Source organism: Arachis hypogaea, chromosome 3, assembly GCF_003086295.3.
Source record: "Arachis hypogaea cultivar Tifrunner chromosome 3, arahy.Tifrunner.gnm2.J5K5, whole genome shotgun sequence".
Lineage (NCBI taxonomy): Eukaryota > Viridiplantae > Streptophyta > Magnoliopsida > Fabales > Fabaceae > Arachis > Arachis hypogaea.
In genome coordinates, this window is record NC_092038.1 from 136,110,648 (window position 1) to 136,124,942 (window position 14,295).

Here is a 14,295-nt window from a genome sequence, read left to right on the forward strand (position 1 = left end):
TTAGATCAGATAAATTGATTTGATCGAAAAATCGATAAACTAAATAAATCTTAAACCAGTCTAAATTATTATTTTTATATAGAAAATGACTAAGATATTGCTATTATATATATTTTTTGAAATTTTGAGAATCCTAAATCCTAATTCGATGACGACACAGGAAGAAGAAAAGGGTTAGAATTTAGGATTCTCAATATATATATAGAGAATCCTAAATTCTAACCCTTTTCTTCTTTCTGTGTCGTGTATATATAATAATAATAATAATAATAATAATAATAATAATAATAATAATAATAATAATAATAATAAGAGTATTTTAGTCATTTTTTATAATAAATATTTTGTAATCATTTTTATAAAAAAAATATTAATTTAGATCGGTCTAAGATGTAATTCACTAATTTTTTGGCCAAATCAATTTATCTGATCTAATTTTAACAAAAATAATACGATTTAATTAATTATATGTATGGAATTTTAATTATTAAAAAACAACTTTAAATAAAGACGTTTTAAACTTCTTTATCTGAGTTGCTTCCTATCCCTAAACCTTCAAAAACGAAACTGATTTATCAGAATCATTAATTTTTATATAACAAAAACTAAGTAAAAAAGATTGTGTTTAATCTTTTTTCGTTGAAGTGTTATTTTTTTTTTATTATTTTTTGCAATGTTTTTTCTGTTTCAATTATGATTTTATAAATTTAATTTTTTTTTATTTTGGTCAACTTAGCCATATAAAAAGAACACTTTGTCAATGAATTATAGTTCAAATTACATAATATTTTCATATTCATTTAGAAGTTGCGGATCCGAATCTTTCTATTTTTGATAAAAAAAAAAAATCATATTGAGTTATCAAAATATCCCATTTCTTAAAAATAAATTCTGTCCCATAAATCAATGGATTGACTAACTAATGAGTTAACTATTAGACCAACCCAACTTAATTAATTTTTCTTCTTTTTATTTTTTAGGTTTTACCTCAATATGTCATTAAAAGGCCCATGATTAATCGGACCTCAATGCCATGCCCAGAAGCCTAAGCCATGCGGCTGTTAGCGTGGGTTACAAGTCCCGTCAGTTCACTCAACCAAATTTTGGCCAAATCTGACTTTTAACATTGGATTAACAGCTCACTTTCACCATCAGTCGAATCTCCATGCTGCATCCCACCTAACTTGAGTCCACAGTATCAAAGCTTCGCCTCATCTTAGTCAATGAAATTTTTTATATTAAATCTAAACGCATTTAGAGGTTGGAGTTCTGAAACTCCAGTCCCGTACTGTGGCGCACGTGAAGCGTTTCCTATAATATATATGTAAAAGTTATGTATGTAGTGAAGAAAGTGAGTGTTAAATTCATAATCTTTTTCATATAAAAATTTGAAATAACCACTAAACTGATTGATGATCATTTTATTTGTAATTTTACGTTGGATTTCTTTAAGATTTTATTGTTTTTAATTTTAATTTGAACTTAGTTTTTTATTTTCTATTTTATTGATATGTATGAAATTCAGAATGGTTGAATTTTACGTTTACTTAAAAAAAATTATTTTCCTGTGGGTAGGATTGAGTAGGGTAGGGTTTAGAACTTTAGGGTGCGGGTAGGGTTAGGATTGAGAGATTCTCAACCCCCTGGATAGGGTAGGGTAGAGTTTTAAAAAAGTTTTCAACCCGCGGGTAGGATTAAGGTAGAATCCAAACCCTATCCTACCTTACCCATTGCTAGCCCTATCTACACCCAAAGTATTTAACTAACTAAGTCTAAGCCTAATTTGGACAAACAACTTAATTATAATTATACTCCTTTAGAAAAAATAGCTTAAATAATAAATAGTTATATTAAAAGTAGCTTATAAATAAGTTATTTTGTATTTAGTTTTTTAGTTCTAAAAGTACTTATTTAAAAAAAATGTGATAAAAAGCTTTTTATTGTGAGAGAAGTCATTTTTTTAACTTCTCCGTAAGCACTTAAATAGCTTCTTAGAAAGCTACAATTTGGTTTTGAAATTTGTATTAGATATTAATACTACTACTTTTCATAAGACAAAAGTTCAAAAAAGTAAAATTTGAAACTTCCCAAACGAGCCCCTAATCAAATAGCTTTAACCTAATTTACTTTTACGCGTCACTATCTCTAACAAACTTTTGGTTTAACTCGCAAATATATATAAATGTCTTTTTCATTTGGATTTTGTTTTTATTTTTGATTTTTTCTACGTTTTCTACATTTTCTTCCTTCTTTGCGTTCTCTTTTATCTCAGTATTTTTTTCGTTTTCTGTATTATCTTCGTTTAATATCAATGCTCTTTTATCTGATTTGAATATTTGGATCAAATTTTTTGAAATCGAGTAGTGAAATCAACTTTGAACAGGTATTTCGTTTTCGAAGACAATGAATGATTCAAGTTCAGATTATCAATTGAATTAGAGCGAATTAGTATAGTTCGTTAGTAGTTTATGTTGTGGCTGAGGTGTAGTTCGAATATAGTTTATGTAGTTCGTTAGTAGTTTATGATTCTTTAGTTGAATAATTTCGGTGTAAAAATTAAAGAAATTTATGTGTTATTGTTAAGAAATCTCGGTGTTATTTATTTTGATAAATTCTGCATAATTCAAAACTCTTTCTCTTCCTCCTCCTTATCTTCCGCTGCTTCATCTTCTTCTTTTTCATCTTTTTCATTATCAACATCTTTTCTTATTCGTCTTTTTCTTCTTGTTTTACCTTCTCAAATTTCTTCTTGTTTTACTCTCTTAGTAAGAATAAAAATAAGAAAAATCAAATAAAGAAGAAGAAATAATACATAATACTATAAAATTACAAGAAAAATAATAAACCTACATTCATTCAACTAAATAAGATTGCAATACATTACAAACATATTTATTCAAATCTAATATGAGAAGAAATGTTCCTAAAAGAAGAAATAAGAGCAACAGAAAAAAAAAAAGAATGCATCATTAAAGAAGTGGTATAAAAACTAAGAAATTTATGTGTTATTATTAAAAAATTTCGGTGTTATTCTTTTGATAAATTCTACATAATTCAAAACTCTTCATCTTCCTTCTTTTCCTCTTCTTCTTTTTCATCATCATCATCATCGTCATCATCTTTTTTTCTTATTCATCTTTTGCTTTTTGTTTTACATTCTTATATTTTTTCTTGTTTTACTCTCTTAACAAGAATAAAAATAAAAAAATCAAACAAAGAAGAAGAAGAAAAATATAATACTACAAAATTACTAGGAAGAGGATGAACCTACATTCATTCAACTAAATAAGGTTGTAATACATTTCAAATATGTTCATTAAGTCTAATATGAGAAACAATACTTCTAAAAATAGAAATAAGAGCAACAGAAAAAGAAAGAAAGAAAGGAAAAAAGGAAGAAAAAGTGCATCATTAAAGTAAAACATTTTTGGGCTTTTGTAGCAAAATTTTAGTGTAAAAACTAAGACATTTATGTGTTATTGTTAATAAATTTCGGTGTTATTTATTTTAATAAGTTTTGCATAATCTAAAACTCTTTCTCTTTCTCTTCCTAATCCTTCTTCTTCTTCTTTTTCATCTTGTTCATCATCATCATCTTTTTTCTTATTCATCTTTTTCTTCTTGTTTTACCTTCTCGTATTTTTTTTATTTTACTCTCTTAACAAGAATAAAAATAAGACAAAATTAAATAAAGAAGAAAAAGAAACACATAATATTGCAAAATTATTAAGGAAATGAACCTATATTCATTAAACTAAATAAGATTGAAATATACATTATAAACATGTTCATTCAAGTCTAATATGAGAAATAATGCTCCTAAAAAAAAGAAATAAGAACAACAGAAAAAAGAAAAAAAGAAGAAAAAAAATGCATTAAAAAAGATAATTTTTGTGCTTTTGTAGCAAAATTTCGATGTAAAAACGAAGAAATTTATGTGTTATTATTAAGAAATCTTGGTGTTATTTATTCTGATAAGTTATGCATAATTCAAAATTCTCTTTTTTCTCTTCATCTTCTACTTCTTCATCTTCATCTTCATCTTCATCTTTTATTTTCTCATAATTCTTCTTGTTTCATTCTTTTAAAAAAAAATAAAACCAAAAGAAAGAGAAGAAAAATCAATGCTGCAAAATTACTTGAAAGAAAAGAAGAAAAAAAATGTAGCAACAATAGCAACAATAAAAGAACGACGATGGAGAAAAAATACGCGAAGAAGAGGAAGCAAAGAAGAAGAAAGAAGAACCCGCAGAAGAAGGAAGGACGCTAATAAGAAAAAAGATATGAACGTTCATGTTCATGTTAATTGCTGGGGAGTTGGAACGTGTATTCACACTCTCACTAATGAAACTAATTTTTGTTGGATTTGGACCAACTTAATTGGACTTAGTGCTTGTTTGGGCGCCATTATTTTGATAAAAAAAAAGATTTTTTTAATTAAAAAAGATATTCCAAGCTGTCACGCCCTTCATAATCCGCTATAGGATTTTGCGGAATAAACTTTCGGTATATCTCTTCATAAATCGCTGCAGCAGTTTATGTATTTCAGCGTTTGAATATAATCTGTGATAGGGTCTAGTGGATTACGTATAATTAGAAACCGCGTTAAAGTGTCGCGGATTACATATAAATAGGTTTGTTGTATTTGCGTCTAGATTTTCAAATTGTTGTACTTACGTAACACTTTCTCCCATTTATTTTATTTATGTAAATTATCCATTAATTTTCATATTTATTAAGACAACATTAATTTAAAAAAGATAAAGATATTCAAACAATAAGTTTCATATATAACTTTTTTACGCTATTTTTTCAAGCTAAAATAAGTATTCTCTAAAATGCAAATAATTCACATTTAAAGATATTTTAAGGCATATTTCGAATAACCCAAAACTTAATCGCCATGAAAATTTCTAATAATGCATCTGAAACCTGATATACCTTTCTTAGAGAATAAACTAACAACACAATTAATCTTATAGAAATTACTCGGTGGGGGTTTCCAAGTTAGCCAGCCGCTGGTTCGAATATTTTGGTATTAGATTAACTAAGAATTATTTAAATTAAAAATATCATTATATTGATGTTTTCATATCCATCACAACCCGGCTCCAAAATAAATTTTCTGTTTGGTAGAACTTTTCAAATCTAAAAGTCAAAACTATTAGCCCCATGAACAACAATCAAAGAATAATAATCTAAAAACTTCCAAATAACTTTAAATTTCTGACAATATATGAACTTTAGATTTATAGCGATCTCTAAGGCAATGTTTAATCGTTCCTTTATCAAGTCCACATCTTGTGCTATATCCGAAGCAGAGAGATGACACCTATAACAAAACACTTATGTTAGAAGAGCCAAATTTATGCCAAGCCAGATGAAAAATTTTATTTTCTCATAAAAATTAACCTTCCACAGCCATCTCTATTTATTTTGGCTATAAAGATTTTCAAATGAATTAAGAAGGGAGGATGAATCAAGAAAATATAAATGATAAACATTTTTTTAAATTATGCAGCGAAACTAATAAACAAAAAATTATTTTTATTTTTGTCTTGTCTTGCAGTAGGAGAATAAAATGAAATAAAAGTAGATTTTAGAGAAGAAGAAGAGTAATACCATGATATATCTTGGTTCGGCCACGAAGTATAATGTGATCTACGTCCAGTCTTTACCACGACAATGGTAGAATTTTTACTATGATCAAAACAGGGACGGATCCAGAAATGATATTATGGGGGGGCCAATAACACATATAATATTAAAAATTATGTAAAAAAATTATATAATATAAGATGTATTATAAAAATATACAGATAGAGAATATATTTTAAAGTAAAAAAAATATGTGTATACTTTTTACTAACGAAGTGGTCGATTCTTCGTATCATAAAATTCACCGATAATAGAATTTGTGTCAAAATTTTCAACAATTTTCTTTTCAATATAATTAAAAGACAATTAGTAAGAAATTCATCTTTTATTTTGTTTCTAAGTTATTTTTCACAATATTAATAGTTGAAAAAGATCTCTTAATTGTAGCAGTTGAAACAGAGAGAATTAATACCAAACGAATAAAAAAAAGACCACAAAAAAAAAATTTACTTTATGAGATTTAAAAATTTTTATTTAATTAAAAAATATTAGTAATAATATCTTTTTCAGATTTTTTAATATTGTTACTTATTTTTTAGATATTAAAAATTAGTAATATTTAAATTAGACTGAACTTTTATTTATATTAGACTAAATACTAAATATTTTTTAAAAAAAATTAAATTATACATAATAATTTATTACTATTAAAAAAAGTTGGGGGGGCCGACGCCGCCACTCGCCCTCCCTTATGTCCGTCCCTGGATCAAAATTGATTACAAATACCAATTTTAAGAGATTCACACTCTTGTAACTCACCTAAACTATCCCAAGTTTAATAAATCACCTAGGTGATAACTTAATCTAGTTAAGAGGAACCAAGTGCATTCTAACCCATCACATTTTCGAAATCAAAGTACTCAAACAAAAGTTAAATGACTTTTGTATGCACTACTCTCTTTACTTTTTGTATCTCTCAAAGTAAACTTGAATTTAGAAAAAAGAAAAATAACAACACACTCAAAAATAAAGAAATAAAAGGTTGTTTTGTGTGATATACAATATGCACAAAAATAGTTGCTTCTTTTTTAAAATAAATATTCTTTCATAGAGTTTAATATCTTCTCTTTAATGTTGAAATAATTTTTCTTTTTCATCAATTAGCCGTTACACCATTTATGAAATGATTCCAATGACATTGAAGAGAAAATATTTTCTTCTTTATGCAGCAGCTCTTTGTGATTGTGATATGATTTTGGAGAGCATTACTTGCTCTCTTGATTGTGCAGAATTTTTTTAAATATGGCTTGATATCATCTTTAATGATATTCTCCTTAATATGTTTATATTGCACAATTTAGCTTTCTTGTTTAATTATCCTTGATTGGTTCCTACCTTCCTCATCATAATGATTAATTATAGTAGAAAATAATTAATTTTATTTGTTATCATAAAGTAGCAAATCAAATCTTGACTCAACAGGTTATTCCACAAAAAAAAGTCTTCCTCAGCAACCACTTGTAGCCCTCTCTAACACTATATTGTTTCGATGGTGCTGGTCACCAGCACCAACTAGGATCACTATTGCCTCGATGGGAGTTTATACTTCGAATAACTTGTTTGATTTCTTCAGATATTGGAGTACCCATGAGTTCGATTATTTATAATAACGTGTTCTGTTACTGTCATATGAGTACGAAGATGATGTTGTTTTGGACAGTGAAACATTTGTTATTATTTAATTTTTTACATAATATGTATCAATTATTTTCTATTTACCACAAACCTTAATAAAATAAGTGAAATTTTGTTTTAAAAGTTATTGTCTCTTTAATGATCTTTCATAAATAAATACCTTATTACAGTTAACGGTATATAAAAGTACGATATACCGTTAAGTTTTACATGATGAATTAATAAGAAAAGACGAGTGAAGTGAAGTGTTTATGTTGGGGGAGAAAACTGTTTTCATACTAAATAACATCTAAATGGCGTCGTTTTTTACTTTTAAGGGCGCCAAACCCAAAACGACGACGTTTTGGACCCCTCCTGCGTGGCAATCTGCGGCCATGTCAGCGCTCCGGTGATGAGTCACCACCTGAAATATGGCCAGGACCAATTTGGGTGCTCGGAACTCTATTTAGAGAACTATATTGAAAAAATCGAAATCTTAGAAATTACTATGAGTAATTGCGTGAATCTCAATGACGACTATAGATTTTTTTTTTGTCAAGATCGATACCAAATGACATTGACACATCCCTATCTTTGATCAAAATGACTTCGATCCAAATTTTGGCCAGTAACATTAATATAGAAAGATTTTAAACTTTTTTTAATTATTATACTTTTAAAATGTGTGATAATATCTAAATCCATAAAGAATACATATTTAAAAGAGATGGTTTGGATCCAGAAGAAGTGTTTAAGATTAAAATGTACATGTGTAGTTCTCTTCTTCCCATTAATAAACATCATTATTTTTGCATCTTTCCCATACAAAAATAAAGAAAGAAGCAAAATGAGAAAGAAATTAGACGAGATTAGCAGCGAGGCAACAAAGGAAGTGTTATTCGTTCAATAATCAGGATCAGGCAAAACTCTGTTGGTGGTGTCGTGGCGAGAACCCATCATCATCATAACCCTAAATTCTTCGAAATCGATCATGCCGTCACCGTCGCTGTCGACGCCGCTGATCATCCTCCGGCACTCTGCCAGCGTGCACTCCTCGCCGAGGCTCCTCATCACGGTGTTAAGCTCCTCCGCCGTGATGGAACCGTTGCCGTCAATGTCAAACACTGAGAAGGCCTCCTTCAGGTTCTCAAGGACCTCATCGGAATCCACGCCCTTTGTGTTCAGCTCGATGAACTCCTGGAGGCTGATGTAACCGTCGCCGTCGCCGTCAACCTCGCGGAGCATGTTGATGAGTTCTTGCTCCGTCGCCTTTTGCCCCAGGCTTCCCATTATGGCTCCAAGCTCCGATGCGTCGATCTTGCCGTCGCCGTTAACGTCGAATTTGTGGAAGACTTGTTCGAGCTCGGCGGCCATGCGGGTTCGTGACCGCACCGACATGGAGGTGGATCGTGACGGCGTGGATGACGGGATCAGGTCCTTGTTGCGATTAAACAGGGATCTTAGGCCCATGATTCTATGTTTTTTATTTTTAATTAAAATTTGAATGAAAGGGGATTTTGTTGCGGTTGGGTTTGGGAAGGAGAGAAATGAGGAGATTGGGAAAAATGTTAATGGTGTTTGTGAGTGGGTGGGGGTTTCAATCTCTTTTGACATAATGCCTGTCATTTTGCTATATTTGGGAACGGGAGCCGTTACAATTTACAAATATAGTTAACATGTTCTGTTTCTTTTCTATTATACTATATTTTTCTCTCTAAATTTATCTTTTTTTTTAAAGATCTTGCTAACAAGTATTCACAAATATTTTTAAAGATATCGTTAGCTAAAAAAATTGAATAAAAACATAAAGTTTTTAAGATTCTAATAAATACGTTGAATATATTAATCATCAGTTCAACTAGGTATCCTTTAATAATGGTATAATATTCAGCTATTTCTTACAATAATTCAAAAAAACTAAAACAAATACATCTAAAAAGTTGTAAATAGATTTAGTATCTTTAAAAATTAAATCTATATTTAAAATACAAATTAAATCAAACTAAAATTTAAAATTTAAATTTTAAATTTCTGTTTCAAATTTAATATATTTAATATAATAATACATTATTATTTAAATACACGTCATAAAGACACAGAGACTTCACCCCCTGCCGCAGTGCGCCTGCACCACCGTCCTCATTGGCCTTCATCGTCGACGCCCCACATCCAAAAACCAGAGACGCACAACTGCAACTCAGCGGCGCACACTCTTAAACCTAGAGAAGTCACTCCCTGCTGCCGTTCGTCTGCGTCACCGCTTCCTCCACCACGGCGCACATCCACAACGCTGCATTCCTCTCCTTTCAAGCCCATCGTCGTTGCCGGCGACTTAACTGAGGTTTGGATTATTCTGACACCACTAATTTTTGTGTTATTCTGTATAAAGTTTTGATTTTTTTATTAATTTGAAAATTAAATTCCGAATAAAATGGCTGATTTTATTAGAATATAACCTATAATTAAAATATAACCTATAATTAGCATGCAAGAAAAAAAGTCGGCCATAAATATCATAAGAATAAATTAATACATTATAAAAAATTTCAAATAAAAAAATGTCAACTACCTCAGTCGTGCACTCAGTTTTTGTAGCAGAATTGCTTGAGCTATTACAAATATTTATATCGTCCATATCAATCAAATGAGTGAATTTCTTCTGATGACGACTGCGTGTTCAAGTCTATAGCAAATGCCATGTTGATGTCTAATATTATAAATAAAATAATGGTCATTATAATATTAGAAAAACACAAAATTGTAATTAATTAAAATATATGCAAATTAATAACCAAGTGTCCATTTGGTTAAACAGTTTGGATCAGTAAGACCAAAAAAAAATCTTGTGCTATTTGATAGATTTTTGGATGTGTTCTAGCAATATTATAAGTTCGATTGTATTATTTTAAATGTGTAATAAATTTGGGATATTTGGATGTGTTCACAGGAATATATTATAAGTTCGGTTGTATTATTTCGGATATTTGGATGTGTTCACAGGAATATATATATTAAAATATAACCTATAATTAGCATGCAAGAAAAAAAGTCGGCCATAAATATCATAAATATCATAAGAAAAAAAATCTTGTGCTATTTGATAGATTTTTGGATGTGTTCTAGCAATATTATAAGTTCGATTGTATTATTTTAAATGTGTAATAAATTTGGGATATTTGGATGTGTTCACAGGAATATTATAAGTTCGATTGTATTATTTCGGATATTTGGATGTGTTCACAGGAATATATATATTAAAATATAACCTATAATTAGCATGCAAGAAAAAAAGTCGGCCATAAATATCATAAGAATAAATTAATACATTATAAAAAATTCCAAATAAAAAAATGTCAACTACCTCAGTCGTGCACTCAGTTTCTTAGCAGAATTGCTTGAGCTATTACAAATATTTATACTGTCTATATCAATATGGGTATCAAATGAGTGAATTTCTTCTGATGACGGCTGCGTCTTCAAGTCTATAGCAAATGCCATGTTGATGTCTAATATTATAAATAAAATAATGGTCATTATAATATTAGAAAAATACAAAATTGTAATTAATTAAAATATATGCAAATTAATAACCAAGTGTCCATTTGGTTAAACAGTTTGGATCAGTAAGACCAAAAAAAAATCTTGTGCTATTTGATAGATTTTTGGATGTGTTCTAGCAATATTATAAGTTTGATTGTATTATTTTAAATGTGTAATAAATTTACGAAATAAACTATTTCCAACCATTATCTAAAATACCCACCAATAACATCAATAAAAAAATTAAGATAAATAATTATTAATGCTCAAACAAGTAATAAAAATTCCAAAAAATACCATGATAATATATGTTAGATATTTTTTATAAATAATAAACAACTTAAATTAATTGTTGATTATAATAATTTTGAAAACGTTATTATTCAAATAAGTATAGAAAAAAATCTAACTAATAGTTAAAATAATAAATATTATATGCATTTTATCGAATCGAAAATAAATACATTAATTGTATTATTAACGTTTATATTGTATTATTAAAGTTGGCAAGATTTTGGATGTATTTTAAAAATATTTTGTATAAAATATCATACTATCAGATGCGTTATAATCGAAAAAAAACAACACAATTTTAAATTAATTGTTGATTATAATAATTTTGAAAACGTTAATGTTCAAATAAGTATCGAAAAAAATCCAACTAATAATTTAAATAATAAATATTGTATGCATTTGATCAAATAAAAAATCAAAAGATTAATTATATTATTAACATTTAAATTTATATATTTAAATATAGCATAGTTTTAGATGTGTTTTAAAAATATTTTAAATAAAATATCATACTATCAAATGTGTTAAAAATGAAAATAACAACAAAATTTTTATGACTATACCATCTACATCCTCTCTTTTAAACTCTATATTTTTTATTTTTGCTCAAACTACTTATGTACAAAGTATTTTATCTGTAACAACTCTATTAATAAATTAAATAAGATCAACATTGTTCTAATTAAATAATAATAAAATTTTTATATTTAAAGTAAAATATAATTAGAAATATTGAACATGATACTTCTTAATAAATTATATAAACACGTGTAGAAAGTAGATTTACCTACTTACCTTTTAATAATGCAGAACGAGGGAGAGGGAGTGCTTCAGCTCTGGAATATGGTGATACGTCTTCACCAACGAATAAGAGAGGAAGAATTCAGCTGTGCGTACCTTTTTGGTTTGGGATTCAATAACGCACTATGCGTAGAATAAGGAATAAAAAACTTTAGTTGTTATTTGAAGTTTCGAAAATAAAGCAAAGTCACATAACTACCAATGAAGTGGGTGGATTTTAAAATTTAAATTAAATTTATTTATAGATATGTATCTACAAAATAGGAACATGTTTTAATAAAAAATAATTAAATATTATTTAATTCTGATTAAAGGCTGATTAAAGGCTGATTAGTATTGTACAACTTGCATTTTCCAGGAAAAAAATTATATATATATATTTTTAAAATACTTCTTAACTAATTTTTCTTTTAGACAAAAAATTTGTCATTGGAAGAAGAAAACTAACAACGGTTAAATTTTAAAGTGGTCTTTAAGAAAGGAAAAGTCGATCTCTTCCTCTCTCTATTACTCTGCTAGGGTACAATACCTAACAGAAACGTGGAGGGTAGTGATAGAAAGTTCGTATACACTGTCGTGAACTAGATCGGATTGTATCTAATCGTGTGTTTGCGCCAAGTGCTAATTAAAGCCTGCAATGGAAGCATCTACATCAGTAAATAGAACAGGAAACCCAAAACAAAAAAATACATATGAAGAAGAGGAAGAATCATTTGTAATATACGATGAAGAGGATGTTGCTGAAGGAGTCCAAAAATGCAAATACAGTATTGTGGGAAAGCTATTAACTGAGAAGACTATCAACCCTAACTGGGTTCAAAATGCAATGTACAACCTATAGAGGAAACCTGAGGACTTTCAGATGAAAGAAATTCAAAGTAAAATCTACCAGTTTTTCTTCAAGAAAGAAGAAGACATGAAGAGAGTACTAAAAAGAAGCCCATGGATATTTAGGAACTCATGGCTGATAATGGAAAAATGGGAGAGGAACATAAACATAGAGGAAATGGAGTTCACTAAACTAGAGGTAAATGTCCAGATCTGGAATATATCGAAACATTGTAAAACAATAAAACTGGGTTGGAAGCTAGCAGCAGTAGCAGGGAAAGTCCTAGAGTGCAACCTATATGATGGAGGTAATGGACATGGACTATTTATCAAAGCAAAAGTGAGGATAGATGTAAACCAACCAATCCAGAGAGGAACAAACATAGGAAGCAAGGAAGATGGGATAGCTTGGTGGACTTTAAGTATGAAAAACTCCCCACTCTGTGTTATTTCTGTGGCAAATTGGGACATGATGAAGGAACATGTGAAGAGGCAAAAGAAAAATAAGATGGAAGCAAACAAAATCCAAAGGTCTTAGAACTTGGATAAGAGCTGATACCATGGGGATAAGGGTCAGTGACAATCGAGAAAATAAAAGGGAGGCTGGGGAAGGAATAAGATTTGAAGAATATGGGAGAAACCAACAAAAAGAGAGTCAACAAAGGTTGCTAAACAAATTGGCTAATCTAACAGTAACAGACAACAGACAATCCAAGCAAAACACAAGCAACAACAAAGCCTTCACTCAAGTGCAAACAACCAAGAAAGATGATGAAAAAGAGAATGAAAAGAAAGGGAAAGGATTGGAGAAAGATAAAGACACACAAACAAGCCAAACACCGAGACAACAAAACAAAGAAGAAACAAAAGAAGGAGAGAAGCCCAAGGAAAAAGCCAGAAATGAAGAGATAAGAATTGAAGAGGATAATATGACAGAGGTACAGGAAAAGAGGAGAGGAAAAGATGGAAAAGAAGAGCCAGAGAATCAGAAAACAACAACTCAAACAAAGAAGAAAAAATGAGTACAGATGCAAAGAGGAAGCTGGCAAAAGAAGTACCTATGGAGATTGAAGAGGAAGAGAAGAAATCAAAGAAGCACCAATCGAACCCACCAACGGCAATGGTTGCTAAGCAACCCTGCCGAGACCAATGAAGCTTGTTAGTTGGAACTGTCGTGGGCTTGGGAACCCATGGGCAGTTAGATCTCTTAATAAGCTCTTGAAACAAAAAGATCCCAATCTTGTTTTTCTAATGAAAACAAGGAAGAAAACTAATGAAATTAATACTCTGAGGAGAAGAGGATGTTTGGAGAATGTTATAGGAGTGGATTGCAGAGGGGAAGGGAGGAACAGATCGAGAGGACTAGCGGTCATATGGGGGAAGGAGCTAATAATTGAGATAAAATCAATGTCGCTAAACCACATTGATATGGTAGTTAAAGAAGAAGGGGACAGCAGGCAATGGAGAGCCACATGATTCTACGGATGCTCAGAAACAACTAACAAGCACAAATCATGGGAACTCCTAAGATCTCTAGGACAAGCAAACAATATGCCATGG

General features: G+C 29.6%; 1 protein-coding gene across 1 annotated transcript; it reads right to left on the reverse strand.

The window, feature by feature from the left end:
* Nucleotides 1-8,003: 8,003 nt before the first annotated feature.
* On the reverse strand, nucleotides 8,004-8,966 carry LOC112734182 (probable calcium-binding protein CML25). The gene has a single exon (XM_025783406.3). It carries the CDS (start codon nucleotides 8,896-8,898, stop codon nucleotides 8,176-8,178), a length of 723 nt encoding a protein of 240 aa, XP_025639191.1. The 5' UTR covers nucleotides 8,899-8,966; the 3' UTR covers nucleotides 8,004-8,175.
* Nucleotides 8,967-14,295: the final 5,329 nt, after the last annotated feature.

Bases quoted from the DNA above. Each gene is read 5' to 3' on its own strand.
- LOC112734182 (XM_025783406.3), bottom strand. From the start codon at position 8,898: ATGACAGGCATTATGTCAAAAGAGATTGAAACCCCCACCCACTCACAA.